The sequence below is a fragment of the Lissotriton vulgaris genome, chromosome 1_1 (genome assembly GCF_964263255.1).
Source record: "Lissotriton vulgaris chromosome 1_1, aLisVul1.2, whole genome shotgun sequence".
NCBI lineage: Eukaryota > Metazoa > Chordata > Amphibia > Caudata > Salamandridae > Lissotriton > Lissotriton vulgaris.
In genome coordinates, this window is record NC_141685.1 from 42,054,259 (window position 1) to 42,079,449 (window position 25,191).

The 25,191-nt window shown below is 47.5% G+C and overlaps 1 protein-coding gene across 1 annotated transcript in view; it reads right to left on the reverse strand.

The window, feature by feature from the left end:
- Positions 1–618: 618 nt before the first annotated feature.
- Positions 619–25,191, reverse strand: part of LOC147737126 (uncharacterized) — a 381,113-nt gene continuing 356,540 nt past the window's right edge. Inside the window, exon 7 of the mRNA XM_086965561.1 lies at positions 619–4,590. Coding sequence (XP_086821687.1) covers positions 2,942–3,871 — 930 coding nt within the window. The 5' untranslated portion in view covers positions 3,872–4,590 and the 3' untranslated portion in view covers positions 619–2,941. The remainder of the gene's footprint in view (positions 4,591–25,191) is intronic.

Consider the following 25,191-nt stretch of genomic DNA (forward strand, 5'->3'; position numbering starts at 1 on the left):
TATATCCACCGCTGTGTGACATGGAAGCCGATTATTTCTCAATACAGCCCTTGTTTGTGATTACCTTACAGTGCTTACATTATCATCCACGCTGGAAGAGATGGGAGCCTGGGATGTCTGGTCACAGAAGCTCATTTACATACAAAGGGGGGTGACAGCCTGTTCACAACGCACAGCACAACTTGTTTACGTAAAGTGCTTGTACACAGAACAGGGTAAAGTCTTGTGTCTCTTTTTTCATTTTCTTTAATATATCCTGCACCTCGCTCTCTTCTCCTCTTTCTCTCATTTCAATTCATCATAAATTACTCAAATTCACTATTGCTTTATCAGCACGGCACAAGTCGGGGGTAGCCACAGTTTAAGGGGTCCTCCCACTATTATCTAGAAACAGGACTCAGTTCCACCTAGCTCCTTAGCCTGCGACTGATAATTGTTACTTTGTGCCACAGCACTGCAGACACAGGCATCTGAGTGTTTGTTTGTGTTAGTGGTGCAAGAGACGAACAGAGAACATGACAAAATTAGCCCTTCTATTGCTTAATACATTGTAAATGTGAAACACTTTGGGGCTTAGGGGCTGGATAAAGAATAACGTCAGGAAACAAACGCAAATTAAAAGCATATTTTATTTATTCGCTGAAAACTGTTTAAAAATTTAATTTATAAGTTCCACATATCTATTTAAAAATATTTATACTTTCAGTCATTTCCGAGTTTAGTTACAAACTAATTGTGGGAAAACACATGATGTATAAAAACTGAAACCAAAAACTTATTTTTACATTATTTTATGTTTCTTGTTTTTACAACAGGCCCTCAACCTTTCACGTGAAAATTATTATAAGGGCCTGACATCACTTCTTGTGATGTCACTACATGTGACGTCACTGTGATTTGCATATGATAATGGGCTCCTTCACTATTTTCCTTACTTGTGCCCTGTTTATTGGCATGACATGGGTCTAGAGGTATTAAAAATAAACATATAAATTCATAGGTGTTCAGCCCATTTCTCTGGTGATGTCACACATTGACATGTATTCGGCTGCTTCTTCTATTTTTAGGTAAGTACAAATAACGTGTCGTTCCCCCTCCTTCCATTTCTCTCTTTTTCTCCCCCTTTCTTTGTCTATCTCGCTCTCTTTATCTCTCCCCCTCTCTATTCCGACACACTCCTGTTAGCATTAGCTTCATGAATCTCACTGCCACTTCTGGCATTCATACGACAAATCCTTCAGAACATTTGAGAACAAGGGACAATCAGTGTGGAAGACGAGTTGCTGGGAGTGCAACTGATTGTCCTGGCACATATATGCTTTTGATGTGAAATTTCACTATTTCACCACATTCTTCAAACAGAGTCTACTGCTTACAATGGCTCAATTCTGGTAAAAAGTAGAGTTTGGCAAGTCACAAAATGAATAGGGAGAGCCAAGTCGGGGAGGAGCCACGGGTTACACTTAGCTATAAGGCCCGAGGCACGAGCTGATCCAACAACCGATAACAGTCTGTGAAAGATGCACCAAACGTTACTTAAAAACAAGGTATATGCTCTTTTATATCTAAAAATAGGTTATTTCTTGAACACTTGTGCTTCACTTTAGTTCATTATATATGCTGCTGTGGCATTTGTTAATAGTAATACATGCATTTTACGAATGAAGCTTCCCATCGCCAGAGCCCTGACGACATGTCCACTCTGGGTGTGTTGCGTTTATAGGTTTTATCACTAATCCGACAGGTTAGCTGAAAATACCATTGTTAGTCCCAGTATTGTTCAGTGTTGCTTTTACAGGTAGTGTGGTCAGGTGCGATTGAATATTTTTCTTTTTATCTCTTCTTCACCAAATAAAAATCAACAATGTTTCTTTTCTTTTAATCCACATTGTGCTTGTCTCCCACTGTGTTTTCCGGTACAGCATGTCACTTTGCTATGTGTACGGAAGTGAACAATCACTGGAAACAAATACTTTTATAATTCTGCAAATACTGTTATCTGTTTTTCTTCTTTACTGCTATTAGGGCCTTCTATCATCTGGCATTTCATGTCCCACAGTTTGAATGTTATCTTTTTTCCGTAATTCATTCTTCTCACAATAACTGCACTGTTTAGCTCTTGTCTATGTCCTCAGATGGGTCAATATTATTTTTGATGTTCTTAAGTTCTTTCCGGAATCTCTGCATCTCTAGGATTATTTCCATGTGAGTTAAATGAAGGAGTGTATTGACTGAGGGCTGTGTGGGATCGAAAATTGACAAAAGCCCTTCTCACTTTCAGTGCCCTTCTATGTTTTCCCCGTGTGTTTGCTGATGACTTTGTAGCTCTAATCGTCGACTAAAGCTCTTCCCACATTCATTGCACTTGAGTAGCTTTCCCCCTGTGTGTGTTTGTTGATGTTTTCGTAGGGTTGATAACTGACTAAAGCTCTTCAAACATTCACAGCAATCATATGGTTTTTCCCCTGTGTGTATTCGCTGATGTCTTTGTAGGTCTGATAATTTACTAAAGCACTTCCCACGTTCATTGCACTTGAATGGTTTTTCTCCTGTGTGAGTTTGCTATGATACCTTAATACTGAAGTGAAGCAAAAACTACTGTCACATTCACTACAATGATAGGGTTTTTCCCCCGTGTGTGTTCGCTATGTGTTTGGAGGTTTGATAATAGATTAAAGCTATTCCCACATTCACTGCACTTGAATGGTTTTTCTCCTATGTGTGTTCGCTGATGTCTTTGTTGGTCTGATATTTGACTAATGCTCTTCCCACATTCATTGCACTTGAATGGTTTTTCTACTGTGTGTGTTCGCGGATGATAACTTAATGCTGAAGAGCTGCAAAAACTACTGTCACGTTCACTACAATGATAGGGTTTTCCTCCCATGTGTGTTTGTTGATGACTTTTTAGGTCTGATAACTGACTAAAGCTCTTTACACATTAATTGCACTTGAATGGTTTTTCACCTGTGTATGTTCGCTTATGTCTTTGAAGGTGTGATAACCGACTAAAACACTTTGCACATTCACTGCACTTGAATGGTTTTTCCCCTGTGTGTGTTTGTTGATGCTTTTGGAGGGTTGATAAGTGACTAAAGCACTTTGCACATTCACTGCACTTGATTGCTTTTCCCCCCGTGTGTGTTCGATTATGACTTTGAAGGTGTGATAACTGACTAAAGCACTTTGCACATTCACTGCACTTGAATGGTTTTTCCCCTGTGTGTATTCGCTTATGTTTTTGGAGGTTTGATAAGTGACTAAAGCACTTTGCACATTCACTGCACTTGAATGGTTTTTCCCCTGTGTGTATTCGCTTATGTTTTTGGAGGTTTGATAAGTGACTAAAGCACTTTGCACATTCACTGCACTTGAATGGTTTTTCCCCCGTGTGTGTTCGCTGATGACTTCTTAGGGTTGATAAGTCACTAAAGCTCTTTTCACATTCACTGCACTTGAATGGTTTTTCTCCTGTGTGTGTTCGTTGATGACTTTTTAGGTGTGATAACCGATTAAAGCACTTTTCACATTCACTGCACTTGAATGGTTTTTCCCCTGTGTGTATTCGCTTATGTTTTTGGAGGTTTGATAAGTGACTAAAGCACTTTGCACATTCAATGCAATGATATAGCTTTTCCCCTGTGTGTGTTCGCTGATGACTTTGAAGGCTTGATAAGTGACTAAAGCTCTTTACACATTCACTGCACTTGAATGGTTTTTGTCCTGTGTACGTGTGCTGATGAAGCTGGAGCAGTGATGACAAACTAAAGCTCTTGCTGCATGTGTAAGATTCTTTTTTCTTGGTTAGTGTCTGTGGGTCGGGTATACATTTGCCTACATCACATGACTGCATTTCCTGATGGGCCAACATGACTGATAAAGCGCTTGTGTTTTTTCTCACACACTTTATATGTGTGCAGTATTTTGCACATTTGATTTCTGTTTGAATAACAAAATGCGATAGCCACCAAATATTTGCCTCACTCCTAATATGTAGAAGGTGTCTATGTAGCCGATTGTGCCTTTAGATTGGATTATGGCAATGCACACTTGTGGGTAAAGATGTATCTTCCTTCTGGCAGGTGCAAATAGGGACAGTCTGTTGTATTTTAGATAGAAGAACTCCTCTTTCATTTACCTGTCAATTGTCTGGCTCCGTTCTGTTGTGCTTTTCTCTGGTTTCTGTGGTTTGGCCAGAAAGAGTTTAAAATTCACCTAGAGCACTGAATGATGGCTTGTCGTCATTTTTTAAAACAGAGCACTGCGGTAATCACACTATATCGATCCCATGATCAAATCTGGTGTTGGACACTTGTTTATACAGGATGCGGTTTGTTATTGTTGTTGCCTTAATTTTCCGAAGGTCATTTCTTCATCTTGTGGCATGCAGGTGCACAGCTCAGCCTCTTGCAATCACTGAACTGCCCTTGATGCTTCATCCAAGATCTGTCAGTTTGTGTGCAGGTTCCTCTGTCGCCGACTGCGCTGATGTTTTCCTGAATACTGTAGCTCAATATTTCTGCTATTATTGAACATTTACAGCATTAGCTTTGTTATTGATGGTCATTTCATACATTCAAGGCTTGTTTTCTGTTGGATGTAAAGATATTGAAAATTACAAAATTGAAACATAATGTAATGAGAATTCACAATGTTTAACTGGTTGTAAAAGACATTTCAGGGGAGATTTACCAAATCTCCACACAATGCAGTGCAGCCCTCCCCCCGCGAGGCTGCGCTGCGCAACAAAGAGGGAACAGGAGAGCACCATATTTTCAAAGATATGGCTCTCTCCTTCCCTTTCCCTTGCACCGGCACTGATTACAGCGGCCCTGTGACATGCACACACCTTAGCACCAGAGCGCTAGGGTGTGCGAGTCCAGCATAGGTTTTGTACAGGAAGGACACCGTTCCTGTACAAATTACTATGCCTAGACATGATGGAAAGCTTTTACCATATTGAATACGTGTTGCACAGTGCAGCACATATGCAAAGTCAGAAAAGGAAGGAGAAATGAAAGCATTTCTCCTTCCTTGCACCTAGTTTTGTGGTTGCACGGGAACGCCCTTGCACCACCCTTGGTAGGCACCCATGGCACAAAGTAATGCGACACAATGCTATGCGCAGTGTCACATTACTTTAACGCTATTTCCAGCACTAAACAAGTTTAGCAATGGAAAGTAAATTAGGAAAAAAAGATTTTGCGCCATTTTGTGCACTTTTGTGCCGCAAATACAGCGCAAATTCTTAGTAAATCTCCCCCTTCTTCTTTATCGCTTTTGACGCTTAGCAAGGAATATTTCATCATACACAGATATTTAACTAAAAGTTTGGTTGATCAGGTGACATCTTATTACATTTACAGAGTAACTTAGCAAAGTAAGGGCGCTCACGGAGCACCCAAGTGCTTGAGGTATAGCTTAAGATAGAGGCATATGGCGAAGATTTCATTTAAACAACGATAGAGTTTAGAAAAAGAGATGGATCAGGCTGGGCTGCAAAATTTCCAGTAACTCTGCACGAAGTATACAACAAAAGTAACTACATTCATACACTTCTTCTCGTTCTTCCCTATTCACTTAAGATCATCTCAAATACCAACTCCTGTCTTTACCTCACTGTTCATAAGTCACCTTTGACACTTTCAACAGCTCCCTTGGTTTAAGCATTTCTGGTTTCTTCTAACCTGGAAGATTGGAACATTATTGTGGGTTGAGGGGGGTTTCCTATCGCCATAACATCTGTCCATCGTCCTGAAACTAGTGCAGCTTACAGCACCCGGTTCTGGCCCTGAAAGATAACTTTAAAAAGCAAGTCTTTAGTTCTTCCTAAGGTGGATAAAGTTCTGTAAGATGCACCTCCTTCCAGAGCTTTTGTGTAAAACAGAGCAAGGGGTTCACTGTAAGGCCCGTCCTTTACATTATAAGCGCAGATAAGGTAAACAAATATTGATTCATATAATTTAATATTCAATGATATCAGTCATTTAGTACTTATAGAGAATCCATCACAACCAATAATTTACCTGACATATCCCTGCAGCAGATGTGCGCCTATTACTCTTTCCCCCCCCTTTTCCAACATTACATAGCATCTGGCATGATATTGTCCTTTTGGGGCCCAGGATGCCATTTGTGACCGGATGGGCATTTGGAAGAATGGGAGGAGGTGTCAGTTATCCAAAGGTGATGCGGCATTTCTACCTTTCCATATTTCTCATATTCAAGTTTACCTAATTTCATGGCCTTCGGCCCCCCTACTGCCCACTGTCAGCACACTCTGTGGGGTTCATCAGAAGTCAGATAACTGCCTCATGCTCACAAGGCCAAGGATCTCACTTCTTCTACAACACTTATTGCAGACATAGGGCCTAGTTAGGAGTTTGTCCAACAGATTATTGCCCCAAAACTAGGGGTGGGTGAAGAATTCCGCTCTGCCAGCGGAGCTCGTGAAGTTTTGCCCACTCTGGTCCAAAAAACTCCATGCAAAACGGAGTTTTTTTCTCCAGCGGTTCGCCAACGGTAAAGTGGTGAGCACTTGTGAGAAAATATAATGCGCTAGACCTCCTACTGGAGAGATTTCTCATTGCAGGAGGTCACAGCAGGTCGCGACCACTCGAGTGTTAAAATCTGCCATTCTCGTTGATGAAGCTACCATTCGATTAGAATATCAATTAGAGCGGCAGAAAGCATCATCGCCCTCTGACACGACGCATAGTGCTGTCCTTGCTGTTCGTGCTGATTTTACAGTGGGGGTTAAACTCCTGGCACTAAACATCTGTGAGTGCAGTGCAACTTAACAAACTCTGCCACTTGTGGAAGTCTGCAGAGTGCGGCGGAGTTTCCCTGGCGCTTTGTGGAGTTCAGCGGAGTAAAACGCTGCAAACTGCACCAAGGCATTATCAAAACATGACAGATATCCTGTCTGCCTTATTATAATTGCTATAGGATGCAATGCATTTTTAATGGGGCGGGCAGGATACATGTCACATTTGTGATGGAATAAACCATCTGCTGAAACCTAAATCAGGCCTTTGGTGTACATTGCGTCCGGTGTGGCTAGCTGGGCTTGACGGATCTTGTGGTTTGTGGGTCTCTCACTGCTTTGAGGTCACCGCCAGGCAGACCTTCTGTCAGCTGTGCCCTGTGCAGATCTTCCTTCCAGGCAGGACCTCCATCAGCTGCACCTTGTGCAGATCTTCCTTCCAGGCAGGGGCCTCAGTTAGCTGTGCCCTGTGCAGATCTTCCTTCAGGCAGGACCTCTGTTAGCTGCATCTTGTGCAGATCTTACTTCCAGGCAGGGGCTTCTTTCAGCTGCGCCTTGTGCAGATCTTCCTGCCCAGCTGGACTTCTGTCAGCTGTGCCCTGTGCAGATCTTCCATCCGGGCAGTACTTCAGTCAGCTGTGTCTCGTGCAGATCTTCCTTCTAGGCTGCACGTCTGTCAGAGGTGCCCTGTGCAGATCTTCCTTCGAGACTGGACTTCTGTCAGCTGAGTTTTGTGCAGATCTAAATTTCAGTCAGGACCTCTGTCAGCTGTGCCTCGTGCAGATTTTCCTTCCAGGTAGGGCTTCGGTCAGCTGCACCTTGTGTAGATCTTTTCCAGACAGGGGCTTCTTTCCTCAATGATCAGTTCAAAGGTCAGAAGAGGTAGAACTGGTCCAGGTCATCTTCTTTATTACAGTTCTACTGGTCAAGCCACAGACCTCGTGCTCTGAGAGGACAGAGAGTCTGGATTTTCTGAGCTCCGTAGAACATTAAGACAGTTCTACCCCATCCAACACATACTACAAGACTCCAAGAGTCAACGCTACAAGTGCTGCTCCAAGGTTTAATTCAACCACTGTATCTGAACATCCCCTGGCAAATGCCAACTAGAGAATAAACATCCTGCCTGCACCAGCAGACTGCAGAAAGCTTTTCAAGAATATCGAGGTACCTTGACTTTCTCCATCTGTCGTAACTGAAGATGTTAAACCTTGGTAACATCTATCGCCTTTGGACAAGGTCCTCCATTTTGCTATCAGAATGTAACTCATCCTGCGCCGACACAAATCCTCTAGTCCGTATTGCATGAAGCTGGGTGGTTCTCACCCAAAAGAAGGCCCTCCACAAATTGCTGACATTTCTTACACCCCCTGGACAGCCGTGGCAACACACAGACTAACTACACCCCCTCAGGGATCACCAGTCTATCTGATAGGATCAAGACTCAGATCTTTCAACCTTCTCTGTTACCGTCTTTAGAACGGCCTGTCTCTGGGATTCGTGGAAGCTCCACACTCAGTGAGCTCAGAGTTGCCTTGTAAAACCATCTCATGAGAGTGGAAGAAAAGCGCACTGCACAGAAGTGTAAATAAATCTACTATTATCGTTCCATGTACCGTTGTCCTACTGCTGTTGTTTTGACATGGATGTTTTGCCGTCTATCACAGCAGCTTCTTCATTTAAAATCTTACTCAGTTTGTTTTGCATCATACCTACTTACCTATTACTGTTTCTGACCCTACGACATCTCTGGCTGACATGCTGTGCTTTCTGTTGCTACATAAATAGGAAGTAGATTGCTACTGCAGGGAGAGTGCAGTGTCCTTTCAGTCAGATGCACTTGATTGGGATAAGAGGTACCATGTTTGTTAGAAAAGCTGCAACTATTAGAATAATAACATACCAAAAGCAACACATATAATGCAATAACAGACCAGGTACTAGAAAAACGTGACGCAAACAATGCAATAACACTGGCTAGGCACAAGGAAAACATGATGCAAACAATGCAATAACACAGGCCAGGCATTAGGAGAATCTGGTTCAAACAGTGCAATAACACAGGTCAGGCACAAGGAGAAACTGATGTAAACACTGCAATATCACAGGCCAGGCACGAGGAGAATCTGATGTAAACAATGCAATAACACAAGCCAGGCGTTGGGAGAATCTGACGCAAACAATGCAATAACACGGGCCAGACACTAGGAGAATCTGATGTACAAAATGCAATAACACAGGCCAGGCATGAGGAGAATCTGACGCAAACAATGCAATAACACAGGAAAGACACTAGGAGAATCTGATGTAAACAATGCAATAACACAGGCCAGGCACGAGGAGAATCTGACGCAAACAATGCAATTACAAAGGCCAGGCTGGGCGGAGCTAGCTCGCAACCAAGATGGCTGCTTGAGCCGTGAGCTCCCCCGTCTCGTGTAACTATCCTACATCAATCCTGCGTGCTATTCCACTATCAGCTGCCCTGACTAGACGGACCGAGCCCCAGGACTGCTGTGGTCCACGAACGGTATGGGTCCGGATCCCGCCCCCCCTTCACGCTGAGCGAGCCGCGTGGGCCTGCGACGCCGGCTGCAGCGGGAGCTGCAGCGGAGGAATTAACTGCAAGGGGCGGATGCTCTGACAAGGCCACTGTACAGCAGCGGCTGTCGATCCCGCGTTTGGCGGGAAACGTGAAGAGCGATAACCCCGCCTATTGAGATCATGAGTCAGCCCGGGTGGTGTGTGGACTGAGGAGCGGTGCAGGAGGCGGCGCTACCAGGCGGGGAGGTGAGCACGCACCAGTGAGGCCTTCAGGTGGACTCTGGCGCGGAGGCTGAGCCCGGGGCCGCGAGTGCCAACACCGTGACTGCGGGGGGCAGAGTGTGCTGTGTAGCGGCTGGAAAAGTAAGGAGCGAGTGCCCCCCCTTGCCGCTGGAGACCGCAAGTCTGCCCGGGTAGAGCTTGGTCCCGAGGAGCGGCGCGGGAGACGGCGAAACCAGGTGGGGAGGTGAGGGCAGCCCAGTGGGGCCTAAAGAGCGGCCCCCGCTGGGGACTGGGCCCGGGCCGTGAGAGCCAACACAGAGACTGAGGGGGGCAGAGTGTGCTGTGTAGCGGCGGAGGTCGATTCCACGGTCGGCAGGAAATGTGAGGTGCGAGTGCCCCCCTTGCTGTTGGAGACCGCGCGTCTGCCCGGGTAGAGCGCAGTTCCGAGGAGCGGCGGGGGAGATGGCGGAACAAGGCGGGGAGGTGAGCGTGGCCCAGTGGGGCCTAAAGAGCGGCCCCAAGTGGGGACTGGGCCCGGGCCGTGAGAGCCAACACAGAGCCGGAGGGGGGCAGTGTGTGCGGCCGGGAGAGGCCCCCACGGTGTACTGTGCCCCGGTGATGGGCTGGACTGGGATCCCCCTTGTGGGGGGCTCCTCGGCCCCCTTCCCCCTGAGGAAAATTTAATTTTGCCCTGCTATGTGTCCCCTACGTGTATCCCATTGTATAGTATATGTGCATGACCTCCATGCATTTTCCCTCCATGGCCGAAAATAAAGACGCATTTGCATTTGCGTCCAACGTTAACATGTCAGTTATCCAGTCCTCCGTGAAAGCAACGTGAATTAGGCTTCTAGGCCTATGTTGCCAGCGTGTTTACATGCTGCACGTTAAATTATCGAGATGCACTCGTTTCTAAGGCTCCACAGGGCCCGGACACAAATCCAGGCCTCAAGCCTCCTGAAACACTCCGAAAGATGCAGCCCCGCCTGCATCCCTGACCCTTCCCTTACTTCCTGCCAAGCAACGCGGTGCCCGGCTCAGCCCGGCCTGCCTGCCAAGATGGTGTTATGCCTACAGTTATCTGTTCAGCTCCTCGGATCCACATTCCTAGCTAACGAACAGGATAAACATATCCTGCCTGCAAAAGATATAGTCTAGTCTTTCTGTCTCCATGCAAGTGATTTACTGAACCAGTTTCCATAGAAGACTCACAGCCCCATGCAATACATAAAGAAATATATGCATACACTAGTCTTTAGTGACAAGCAGCCTTTGCCCTGATGGCCTTTAGAATCAAGCAACATGTACTCCAAACACAAGATATCAGATATGCTATAGGTACAGGTCGTTCTGACATCCCAGACTTCAGTCTCCTCTACTCATGTTAGAAGTCAGCGCCCCCCAGCTCTCCTCAGTCACACGTCATGATCAGTTTTGCGCGCACAAGTAGGTTAAAGGTTCCAGATGCCCATGTAACCCCCTCCATGTGTCCACCCACTTATGACACTTCTGTGACGTCTACATCACACACCTCCGTGCACGCCCTGTGCACGCCTTCTTTTACGCCCATATGTTCTTATCTTTTCTTTTTACTTGTTACGCCTACTGTATTCAATGCAACTGTACAGTTTTACTATATATATTGTATGATGTTAATGAAATGTTGAATATCCCTTCCTGAACCTCAGTGGTGATGGAACCCGATGTCCATTGGCTCGAGCCACTTAATTAAAGCCCGTAAGACTCAGATACCACGGACTCTGCCTCTCATTTTATTGAGCTATCTTTATTGTTATTTAATGCCCAGAAAAATAGTCCCGGTAATTTTATTTACCACACCCCAACGGCAATTAGGAGCAGAGGTGCCCGCTGCAGGAGAGGAGGTGCAGCGGGGGAGGTGGCCATAGAGCAGTACGGCGGAGGAGAAGGACACAGCAGCTATGCGCGGAGGCAGGACTACATTGGGATGCGGAGGCCCCTCTAGACCCTAATCGGCTCCCCCAGCCTCCAGAGTAAACGGTTGGAAGTGCTGCCAGCAGGGTTGAGGCACGTAGGGGTGCGACAGCTGGGGCTACACAGTGCGGGAAGCTGGTCGCCTCTCCTCACAGGCACAGAGGCGCCAAGGGGCCCTGCACTGCTGCCTTTGAGAGTATCCTAGCAGAGACTGAAAAGGGTCTAGAGCGAGGCGAATGATGGGCCAGATTAAAAAGTTGTGGTGGCTGTAACCCAGGTGATCCGCAAAGTTACAAGCTCCCCCGAGGGACAAGGCACGCTGTATCTGTGTGGTTGCCTGCGGTGCTCGCCACATTTCTGCGCAAAGGCTTACCACGGGGTGGGAGCTGCGGCAACCCCGGCACTTGGACACTAAGGCCCTGACTATACCCGCTGTGATAGGGGGACACACAGCGACAACAAGATGGGACGGACGGACCGGAACCAGCCTAAGCTGATGTTTGACCCGAAGAGGCCCAAGACTGGCGAGACCACACCGGGAAGAGGGCCTCGGAGAGTTGGAACCTATCGAAGAGCCCCCGCAGCAGGATATCCACAGCCTTTTGCTCGCCATGGAGAAGAGCCTGCATGGGGGGGATTGCATCCTTGGGATCCAAGATGGACGTGCTCGCCTATCGAATAGACCGCATGGCGGAGAGTCTCGATAAACAGGCGGAACGAATAGACATGTCCAAACGTCGCCTGATGAAAGTAGAAGAGGCACAAACGACCCGGGACTCGGAGCACAAACAACTGGGCAGAGTGATTTTACAGGACAAGACGGAGGATTTAGGGGCGATGCAATCTCCGTAGTACGGGTCTCCCGGAAACCACGCAAACGGGGAATATGGAGGTGTTTGTGGAAAGCCTACTGAAGAAGATACTAGGGGACACAGCCTTCTCTGGAATGTTTGTGGTTGAGAGGGCCCACCGATCTCTGGGCTCGAGGCCGAAACCTGGGGTGCCTCATAGACCTATAATTGCAAAGTTGCTAGATTACAGAGAACGTGACGTGGCGCTGAAGCTCGCCAGAGAGAAACAGCCGCTACATTACGAGGGTCCGGAGATCTCATTGTTCCCGGATTTTACAACAAAAGTTCAGGAAGCAAGGAGGCAGTTTGTACCGTTGAAACGACAGATGCGTGAGTTGGGAACTGACTCTGCGATGCTGTACCCTGCAAAACTGCGGGTCAACAGACAGGGGAAGTCTATGATTTTCACTGACCCTAAGGCGCTCCAGAAGGCCCTCAGAGAATGGTGCAAGGACATGCGGTCCTCCCTGAACAGAGAGCTACAGGACGAAGCAGCGGGAAGCCCCCTGGATGAATAGGACTAACTAAGATGCACAGCTGCGGGTGGCTGAGTATGTGTTCTGACTGTTGGACGTCCTGGGGCGGTGGTGCCAAAGAGTAGGTGGAATGATCTGGCCCTTGTGTGCCCTTTTCCTGAGGTTGCCCTTAAATGGCTTTGTGTTGCGGGATGGGGGGGTTGAGGGGATGGGAGGGGTGAAGTTCAGCCTGATTCTCAATGGGTTACGGTCCTGAAGTACATTGTGTCACAAAGTTATGATAAACAGTCGCACAATGAGGTGGGGCTATGTGCAAGTATATTAATTATGAGTCAATGGAGGAGGAGGGGCCCTGTGGATAAAGGAGTTAGAGCTACTGCAGAATGTATGGTCCCGTAGGAGTGTGCATGGCACAGACTTGGTTCAGGGGTACACATATGCAAGATGCTGTTACACGCGAACTATACTTGATATGAGACGGGGATGGGTGGTCACTAGGCATAGTACTGTACTGTGATTTTTCTGCTGGATACCTACGTCCCCGCGTGAATTACACTTTTCTACATTTTTTGTTTGCTGTTATTGGGGGATGTGGAGGGGAGAGTGTGTGGTCTTGCAGGGGTGGGGGATTTCAGCAGGCTATTTGGGGTAGGGCAGGCATGGGAGGGCGAAGGATAGGGGAGTTGCAGCACTTTCGAGTGCCACTTGAACAGGGGTGGGACACTGTGCTGTTGTTTGGTGGTTTTTGTTTTTTGGCACAGATGTGCCAAGGCATGGCGGGATCGTATACGTCCAGGACACATCGCTGGGGCCCATACACCGGCCGCTTACATACAGATGACACCAATCAGGGAGCCCCCAAATACACTGACGCTGATGACCTGGAATGTCAGAGGTCTCAATGACCATCGTAAGGTCAGGAAGGTCCTACAATATCATTCCAGACATAGAGGTGATGTTGCGCACTTACAGGAGATGCACCTCCTCCCAGGCAGTCCTATATTATGATCCAGGGGTTTAATGGGTAATGTACACACCGCGGGATTCACATCACATGCTAGGGAGGTTCTGACGTGGATTAACCCTACTGATGTTGACACCACTGGAGACAGACAGGGAGGGACGGTACACTATCTCGAAATGCTGTGAGAAAGGCATGGAGATCTGTATAGTTAATACCTACTGCCCTAACTACGACCACCCTGCCTTTTATTCAGATCTGACAGATAAGGTTCTGGCGAGCTCGGGGGGCTACGTCCTTTGGGGGCGCGATTTTAATATGACAAGACAACCCAATATAGACAGATTGGACGGCCCTGATAGACGCCCCTCGGCTTCTGCTAGGGCGCTAGAGGCATCAATGACACAACTGGACCTGAGAGACATGTGGAGATACTGATACCCAACTCAGGGAGGCTATACTCACTACTCAGCACCACATAATATACACACTAGGATTGACTATTGGCTAGCCTCTACTCAAATAACTCACCATGTGCAGGGTTGCACGATATTGCCACGCATATATACGGACCATTCACCTCTGTTGTTGACAATTTCCACACCTAAGAAGCGCCTTACACCATTTGCTTGGCGCTTCCCTCCTTATTCCCTGCTGGGCGACTCCTTTAAGGAGGAGCTGGCCGCGTACATCGAGCTGTTTTTTTACACCAACGTGGGTACAGTCAACTCATTCCATAAGTCTGGGAGGCCTTTAAGGCATATATGAGGGGGGTCGCCAAATCCAAAAATGCTGGGGTGCTCAAATCGATCCGGGGTCGGCTGGAGACCCTGGAGAAAAAGCTTAAAGAGCTGGCGGCTCGGCACCTAACAGACTGTAGTGATGCCCTCACGCAGGAACTTGCCCGAACACTGCGCGAATTTCACAAAGAGGTGGACTCTGAAGTAAAACACCTGGGAAAGTATGCCATTGTGAGAACCTATGGTGGGGGGAGCGCACCGGGTCGGTTCCGGCGCAGATAGCCAAACAATGGAGGAACAGAGTAGTGATACTGGACATGAGGTCCTCACCGACAGACGACCCGCTCTCTGAGGATCAGGTAGCAGAAAAGCTCTGTGAGTATTACACAGCTCTGTATGCCTCCCGAGGGCCCGCCCCGGAGGAATGCATACTAGATTATCTTTCCCACATTGAGCTGCCTTGGCTGTCTAACCTACACTGGGAATTTTTGGTTCGTCCGATCGAGCGAGAGGAAGTCGTATGGGCTCTGTCTCCTTCTATAAGGCATTTGCGGATCTTTTGATACCTCGGTTGCTCTCGCTGTTTGAGGACATAGCGGACTCCGGAGCAATGCCGCCCACTAGGAGCGAGAACATACTAGTTACAATTCTTAAACCGGGGAAACCCCCGGGAGATTGCGCCTCGTACCGACCGCTGTCGTTACTGAACGTCGATGTGAAGATATTCGCCAAGTTGATAGCAAACCGTCTCAGTCCCATGGTTAACTTGGTGGTTGCCCGTGAACAGGCAGGCTTCGTGCCCAGTAGCAACCTCAATTATAATCTCAGGACGGTGTTCGCAGCTCTCCAACATACGCGCCCGGAGGTCCCTGCAGTAGCAGTATTTTTAGATAGCGAAAAGGCCTTCGACTCAGTCGAGTGGCCTTTCATGAGACAGGTCTTAAGCCGAATGGGTGTGGGTGCGCCGTTCCTTCAGCTTTTAGCGACACTGTACACTTCACCCACGGCCCGCATCCTGATTGGAACTTTGACCACAGACCCTATACAAATCAGCCGGGGCACGAGACAAGGATGCTCAATATCCCCTATACTTTATGCACTCACGGCCGAGCCTCTTTCATGCGCCCTACGGGGATACCACAGGCACAGGGGCATACGATTCCCCACATACAATCTGATTGTGTCCACGTATGCGGACAATACCTTCTTATATGTTCGGGACCCGGAGACGCACCTTTCTGCGGTGCTACGCGAGGTGCTCTTGTTCAGATCTCTTTCGGGTATCCATATGAATTGGAACAAATCTATTATGTTCCCACTAACACCGGCTACGAGGAGGGTAGTTCCGGAATACCCACTTCAGTGGACTACTGAAGCGGTGCGATACCTAGGGATTCGTCTGCATACAGACTCGGAGGTAGTACTGAGGGATAACTACGGCGTGGTCATCTCCAAACTGGAGGATGATATTGAAAAGTGGATCGCTCCGCCATTGTCACTGATGGGACAGGTCTCTCATAAAAATTATGGTATTACCTCGCTTCCTGTTCCTGTTTAGCAATATTCCTAAGGTGCTGTCCAATTCATTTTTCCTGCAACTCCACTCGTTAATGATTTGTCTGGCTTGGGCCGGGACACAGCCCAGGGTGGCACGGAAAATTCTCACTCGGCCGTATGCAGAGGGCGGCCTGAATGCCCCGGACCTGGAACTTTATTATCGGGCTGCACAAAGCGCGCATGCCTACCACTGGATCCATGGCCAGCGGACATCGCGCATATACGCATAGAATCTATTGTTGCAGCCCCTGTCCCCATCCCTGCGTTGTGGTCCTGACCTCGGGATCGCCGTACTGGTATTCTAGACTCGCTGAATACGGTCACACACGCTTGGCGCCATATGATGGACGTACAGGCTTGCAGCCTGTTGTATGCCCCGAAGGCTCCCCTCGCCTGGTGCTCTTGGCTGGCCCCATGTAGGGACAAGGGGGTGCTGGCTGCGATGGGTTCATTGAATATACACAATATGGGGGATCTTTTCTCGTAAGGCACCGCACGCTCATGGGAAGAGTTTGAGACGAGGGACGTTCCCCATCCGCTGTTGCCGTGTTTTCAGTTCCACAGGGTGACGCATGCGCTTAAGGAACTTCTAGGGGAGGATATGACAGAGCCCCGGGTGGTTACGGCATTAGCTTACATTATTAACGCTAAGTCCCCCGCTAAATTGGTAACCAATCTGTATCGCATTGCCCTCTCAGAAAGGACGGTGGAATATGCTAAACCTCGCTTGGCATGGCAGAGCGACTTGGCTATATACCTGACAGACGTGAAATGGCAATACTGCTGCTCAAGCACGAAGAGAATATCACTCACCGGCCGTCACAGGTTGATACATTTTAACTTCCTAAACAGGGTTTACTATACCCCGGAAAGACTTCACAGATACGGTCTGCGAGAGAGCCCTCACTGTGATAGATGTAGAGCGCGGGTGGCGGATTTCCTACATGTGGCATGGTCTTGCCCGGGGATCTCATCCTTTTGGTGCAAGGTATATGAGGAAGTGAATAGGGTCACTGATTTAACTCTGTCTCCGGATCCCCTGTTGGCTATTCTGGGTTACTCTAAACCTCTCCAGAAGGATCGTAGAAGGCTGGTTGATATGGCCTTCCTCCTAGCCAGAAGGTTGTAGCGCTCTCTTGGGTGCGAGGCCCTGTACTGACACTGTCACAATGGACTAACGAAATGATATATTGCAGCACGCAAACCGAACTATACATCGAAATGTTGCCCCAACGCAACAGACATAAGAACGTTTGGTCACTGTTTCTAGACAAGAGGCCCACACAGGACACTTCAGATGAGGAGGGTGCAGACACATATACACGGGTTGAGGTTTTAACTGGGGACACATAATTCCTTTCGAGGAGGAACTACACCAAGCGCTCCATACGCCATGTGGACAGGCTGCATACTTGAGGATTGACTGTGCAGGCCCCGGGTAGGGTCCAACGACCGAGATGCTCTGACCTCTGTGGGTCTTTCATTGCCATGCTATGATGGTCTACACTCTTACTGTGTTTATGCAATGGGTGTTATCTGTTGAAGGTTTGCTTTGATACTCAAACGATGTATGCATTATCCAATGTCACTATTTGATGCCAATGTCTTCTGTTCCTGTTTATTTTCTGAAATGCCAATAAATAAATTTACAACAACAAAAAAAACAAAGGCCAGGCGTTGGGAGAATCTGACGGAAACAATGCTAATAGCACAGGCCAGGCACAAGGAGAATATTTCACAAACAATGCAATAACACAGGCCAGGCAAGAGGAGAATCTTATGTACCCCTACAGCCCCTAATTGTGATCACTGAAAGGACCCTGGGGTGTGAGATCCATCCCCGCAGCAGGGGTGCCTTTGCGATTGGAGCCCTCGGCTGACTGAGGACTCCGAGACCGGGAAATGTGCATGGGAACGGGCTCTCCGCGGGGCCCCGCCCCTTCGGGAGTAGCTGTGCACAAAAGCGTCGATTCCACATTCAGCGCTCACATCGTAGGTAATGATTCAAAGAATGATACACGCAGCGCCAAGGTTCTGAACCAGCACTTCCCTCTACCTCCCTCTACTTCCAATGGGTCGCACGATGTAACCTGCAACTTTGTCTTTATTTGTTTCAATCGAACTCCAGAGACGGCATAGCGCTCTGCACAAAGGTACCTTTGGATTTGTTTATTTACTACCTCTCTTGAATGTCTCCCTTTTATGTAACTAAGCATTTTCCACGTTGGCAGTGGCACAAAATGGCTGGGTTCATAAACTACAACCCCAACCACTGACCGGTACTAAGCAGGGTAATAGCTTTGTTTTTGACCTGTGCCCCCCAAAACGGAAATAGTACTTGACTCCTCTTCTTCTTGACCTTATCATCCAAACTGAAATAGGACTTATCTCCTCACCCCCAGGATAGGAAGCGAAACAGGACAACACTCTATCGCATATCTCATGGAAACAAACAGAGGACTACATAGCCATTCTGTAGCTCTCCTAAGGAGTCGGCCATCTTCAGCTACCGACCTCACCTCCTGTACATATTAGATCATAACCTCAGTGCATTCCACTCCTATTTTGGCTCAACCTGTCCCTGCTGGTATTCAGGAATGCCCGTACTTTAGATTGACTCAACCACTTTCATATCGCTATTACATTAGCCCCTATTCAACACTGACCCCAGATCCCCCCACTTTTGGCTCAATCTGTCCCTGCTGGTATTCAGGAATGCCCATATTATAGACTGACTCAACCACTTCCACATCCCTATTACATTTGCCCCGACTCAACACTTACCCCAGCCAGCCTTGACTCTCTAGCCTACACCACAACACACACCACAACACACTCCCCTCACCTCCCCACAGCTCAAAGCATGGAATACAGTCACTCACACCTACAAAATCATTTACCTCCCCAAATTCACTAAAAAATCTGCCAAACGCTTCAAGCACAACTTTTTAAAATCTCACCCAGAAACGCCCTTTGCTGACCCATATTTCTCACTACACAATGGGATCACGACCACCGATATCATTTTCTACACTAAACGTAGAGCTCAATGGAGGAAAGCCTTCTTAGTCTTATTCTCGATTTCCTCCAGTAGGAAATCCGCACATGGTCTAATGATCTACACTGCACCATCATAACTCTTCCATGCGACTGCAACCATCACCATTTACAACAATGGAACTATTCTCATTCAGTCCACGGACCGTAGTCTATACCTATTTGATAACATCTTCCCGATTATTAAAGAGCATGTATCTAACCCACCGACTGCCACCCAACAGACCCTCACACCTAGCACCCCAGACACCACAACTCCTACCCCCTATTCCACCCTCCCACCCCTTACCCTCCTGCCACAAAAGAGCTCTGAGCCTTACACCTCCCTCAACCAGTCGACCCTACCCTGCAACACACGTCTCCGCTCTTCACCTAACCCTCACATACTTCCAACTTGCACGACCCTAACAACAAACTCACCCCTTACCCAATCTGTTATATCCCCCACAACGACCATAGCCCCACACCTCTAGTCCCTCCTCCTCTGTCACCATCCTTCCCCCTACCTCCGCCCAGCCTCACAACAACACCTTCTTCCTCCCCCAACCCAGTACTGAACCTACTCATTCACCAACTATACAAGTTGTTCCCCCACCGGTTCCAATCAGAGATCTCTTCCCCTCTAACAGCTCTCCCACCTTAACTCTCTCTTCCTCTAGTCCTTCCTTATTCCACTTGGTCACCTCAAACTCTGAACCCTCCCATCCCAATCAACACCCTTGTGTTCACCAGGTGGTTTATAAAAACTCTCCCCACCACGACCACTCAATGATCGTCCCACCACCCTCTAACCCTCCTCTAGAACATATCCCATCCCCTATTACTCCTCCCACGCTCCCTACCAAACGCAACCACTACCCAGTTAGCTGCAACTACAACTCTCTTAATCACACACGCTACACCCTCTCATACATTTCCACTAACTCATACACCAGAGCATACTACACTCCAGGACACTTCCACCACACCCCTTCTCCCACCACCAATCACTCCAACTACCCATACATCCATGCCTACGATATGCCTAACCCTCTCCTCATCACCCCCCCTTCTTCCTCCTCGCCTTCATCAGATCTCACACCGAACCGAGCCAAACCCCCTCAACTCACACCTTAGTCCAACTCCACTACCATTCCAAACACCACTTTGGACACTCTTCTCCAAATTTAAGACGAACTGCAAACCTTCAAAGAGTTGATCTCGAATCAACCCAGGCACCCCACACCCCCCAAAACCCTCCCACCCAACAAGCCCACTACCCTTCCTCTACTTCCACACAAACATAATCCTCCTTACTGGACCTCAATTCCCTCCCGTAATTCTGCCACTCGTCCTCTGCATCAATCCACTCTTGGTGTACGACATACGCTCCCTCCTGCACTCTTATGATCCCACTCTCACGACCCACATAGTCCCCACACACCTTCCCATCTCTACTATCCACCCCAACCCTCACCGTTCCTCCACACAAAACGACAGAGGTATCGTTGCCAATAATCTTAAAAAAGTTACACTCACTCTAGACCCCTCCTCCTCCCTTGTCACTCCCCGGCTTAAATGCACACCCCTGAACTGTAGATCGGCCCCCAGACACGCATCAGACATTGCCGACCTCATTATCGCACATGACCTAGACCTGACCATACTCACCAAAACCTGGTTAACAGAATCTTCCTCGCCACTCAGTGACATTCTAGTACCCCCTAATTATCACTTCATCAGACTGGATAGGAGTGGCAAGACAGGGGGGGGAATCGCATGTATTCACTGGAGCAACCTCTCAGTAATTAGAGCCATATCCCCTATATTCTCCTCCTGTGAACACTTCTGCCTCGACATCAACAGCGTTGGCAATCCTGTATGCTCCCTACATATTATCTACCACCCACCAGGGGACAACCTCACCTTTACTGAACACCTCATGGACATGATCACAACGAATTCTGGACGGCAACACACACAAATATTCCTTGCCGATTTCAATCACCACTGGAACGATCACAACGACTCTGTGGTCATTAGTCTCAAAAACTTCCTCAGCGCTCTAGACCTCACCCAAATTTGCAACAGCCCTACTCACAATAAAGGCTCTATCCTGGATCAAATCATTTCCAAAGACAACTCCATTCAACTCGAGTCAATCCAACCCTGTTACTGGTATGACCACCACATTATCACATTCTTCATCAATGAAAACGTAAAATCTAACCCGGTAAACCAAATATCTGGAAGCGAGACCTGAAGAAACTCAATCTCAACTCATTACCTTCTCCCAGCTACAATCTTTTCCTACCTGCGCCTCTGACGTACAGGTTCTCACCGACCACTACCTCAAGTCGATGACCTCCATTATCAACGAGGGTACCCCCCTTCAATTAAAGAGAGTTTCCTCTAAAAACATTAAACCATGGTACGACAGGCTGCTTAACGAAGACAGACGAGCTATGAGATTGGCGGAACGCAATTGGAGATCAGTCCCTTCGGCTATGCACCTCAAAACACTAAAGAAAAAAAGAAACGCTTACTTTAGAAAAATCAAATGCTCGAAAGCAGATTGCTTTAGCCACCAGCTTGACCAAGCGAGAAACCGACCAAAAAAACTGTTTGAGCTTATCAAAACTCAATCCAAGGATGAACCTCAACGACTACAAAAAAATTCTTGCACACTACCAACCTATGAAGAATTCGCCACTTTCTTTAATCTAAAGACAGACAACATCAAGAAAGACCTCCTCACTGATCTAAGCCTACACTCTAGCCCACACAGCAAAACGCCCCTCAATCTAAAAAACAATGCTACATGATCTTCCTTCGAAACTTACTCGGAAAAATATATAGGCAAGATTCTCAGCACATTGAAGCCCTCCAATCACCTCTACCCGCAAACGCTGTAAAAGACTAAATCCCACTGCTCCTCCCGCTCTGGACCAAAATCATTAATAGCTCACTTCAACAAGGATGCATCCCGGACTCCCTCAAAGTGGGATAAGTATCGCCCATACTAAAGAAACCCACAGCAGACCCCACAGATCTGAACAACTTTCGCCCTATCTCCAATATCCCTACCCTTGCTAAATTGTTAGAAAAATGTGTACACATCCAACTGACAAAACACATCGAGCACTTTGACCTCCTCAAATCACACCAATCAGGCTTCCGATCAAGCCACAGTACGGAATCAGCAGTGACACACATAATTGATGACACGCTTCAAATTCTTGATCAGAACGGTACTTGCCTCCTCATCCTACTCTATCCCTCATCAGCCTTTGATACGGTCAAACACTAGAACTTACTCGATCTGCTGAGTCTCAGGATGGGTCTATCAGGGACAGTACTCAAGTGGTTTACCTCCTTTCTACATAATCGGACTCAGAAATGTAAGATTAACAATACTATGTCCATACCCGTTCCAGTAACACTAGGTGTTCCACAAGGATCCTCCCTATCCCAAACATTGTTCAACCTAGTCATGGCACCACTCACCGCACTACTTCAAGCATCTAATGTGCAATATCACATGTATGCATACGATACCCAACGCTACCTTAAAATACACATCCCTGAAGACATCAAACTACTCAACACAACACTTAGGAACACACAGACTTGGCTGGCAGAGAATCATCTCAAACTTAGCGCTCTAAAAACAGAATTCCTCCTAATAGCACCTCCCACCAAAGTCCACATCACTCAGGCTTGGCTGAATCATCTCACTGCATTCAACGTGCAACCAACCATTGTGGACTCAGCGAAATCTTTAGGCATAACCCTCGACTGCAATCTCAATATGTAGCATCATATCAGCATTGCAACGAAGGGAGCTAATTTCCAAATCAACACATTGAGGAAGCTGAAACCCTTCCTTCCAGCCAATGACTTCAGGACTACAGTCCAAGCCCTAATTATCCCTCGAGTAGATTATGGAAGTATCGCCCTCTGTGGCCTCCCTACATCGACAACCGCACCCCTAGGAGCCTCTATTAATGCTGCAGCGAGACTCATCACTGGCTCAAAAAAACACTCTCACATCACTCCCGACCGAAAATCCTTGAACTGGCTGCCATAAGAAGCTAGAATACACCTGAAAATCGCATGCATGACACACAAGGCTATACACCACAACTCACCCAGTTACCTCACTCGGAAACTGACAATCTTGGGTGGCTCAAGAATAAGCATGGGCGAATTTTGCGAATCTCGCGTTCGCGAATTTTGCGGATTTGCAAACTCGCAATCCGCAAAATCCGCAAATTCTTGCGGATTTTTTTTTTTGTGTTCGCAAGGATTTCTGCCAGTTCGCGAGGGTTTCGTACCAGTTCGCAATTGCGAACTTACATTTTGGCGCGCAACGGTCGCGATTATGTTGTTTCTACGTCTGGTTCATCATCACAGGTTCCCAGCACCCTCTGTTTCACCACTGCAACCCTCTGTTACATCAATGCCACCCTCTGGTTCATCATTACTGTAGATTATGGGGGGGAAAAGCAAGCACACCAGCCCTGCTTCAACTGAGATGAATTAATTTGGGGTTAGTTTATTAATGTGTCACTGTTTTAAAATTCCAGTCTGGCACCTGCTTCCTTATCTGTAATTTTGCTTTCTGTTGCAGTGCATTTTTTTCCCCAGGACCTTTGTGGCCTACTTGTAGCTATTCTATGAGCCTGCTGTGAGGGTCAGAGCAGGGTCATACAATTGTTGCAACTAGCAACTGAATTCTGGAGGGGCCCCAGTCAGGAAGCACTACAGGGAATTGTTACTAATGAGGAGTTTGAACTCTTGCCCCTGCCGAGTGCTTTCAGTTTTGAAAAACTCGTTTTTCTGCAATTTCGCGGGGTTCGCGGGGCGCGAACACGCGCAAGATCGGATTCGGAAGCCGCAAATTTGTGCGAATATGCAATTTGTTTTTTTTGCGGCGTGTTAGTTGGCAAGGTTTTGTGCGTTTTTGCGAGCCGCTCGTAGCGCAAGGCGCGAAGTTACCCTCGCGGTCGTTCAAGGGCGCAGCCATCTTGTTTGCCTGACGTATTTCCGTTTCCGGGCGCGAAGTGTAATCTCGCAAAGTCTGCGGCTTGCCAGTACAGTTTCGCGCGTGTTCGCAAGGAAAATCTTGCGCGAACTTACCCGCGCGGACGTGAACGGGCGCGGCCATCTTGTTTCTCATTCATTGCTATGGTTCTGGGCATGGTCTTTGTATCCTCTGTCAATCTCTGCCATCCTTTGCTTGTTTGAAGTTTTTTTTAATCTATTTTACTTATTATCTATCCCTCTATTTTTCTAGCCCTATATTTTTGTGTTTACTGCTACTTTTGGTTAATTTTAAACTACTTTTGTAAACTCTTTTCTTTTCTTCTCTTCCCTATTCTATTTTCTTTATTCCTTTCCGCCCAGACCATGGTGAAGGGAGCCGGGAAGCATCCCGAGAAGGGGAAGGGTCCCGCACCCCGTGTCCGGCTCCCGTGCGGGCGTTTGAGGGGGGAGCTAGTGATGCCACGGGAGATCTTTACCCCGGAGGAAGTGGGCCAACTCGTTTTTTATGTTCAGCGCCGCCTCCCCAGGACCATCATGGGAGGCGGCAAGATCAGTGCCGGGTACGGGGCCCGGGAGCGCCGGAAGCGGTGGGAGAAGGTGTGCCAGGCCATTTACCACCACTCTCGGGTCTGGCGCACCTACAACCAGGCCACCCACCGCTGGACGGATGTCCTGACCCGTGAGCAAGATCTGCTCGACCTCCTTGGCCTTGAGATCCCCGGGCTTGGTGAGTAGTAGTAGCTATGTCTTTACTACTATGTTTTCTCCTGCTGTGTTATTATATTGCAAATTTTTGTTTTTTACCAAGAGCAATAATGCTGCTCATTACATTGTAGGTAAATTATATTTCAAAATCTTCTGTGCATTTCAGGTACACTGCTCTCCTTCTTCTCAGTAGTGTTGCTACTATGCTTATTTGTTTTAGATTTTGTGTTAATTTCATTGGCCTGTGAAATTATGTATGAGTGTAGTTTAAAGAACTGCATAATGCTACACCCTAAGGTTCAGATTTTTAATTACCGGCGCATCCCTGCAA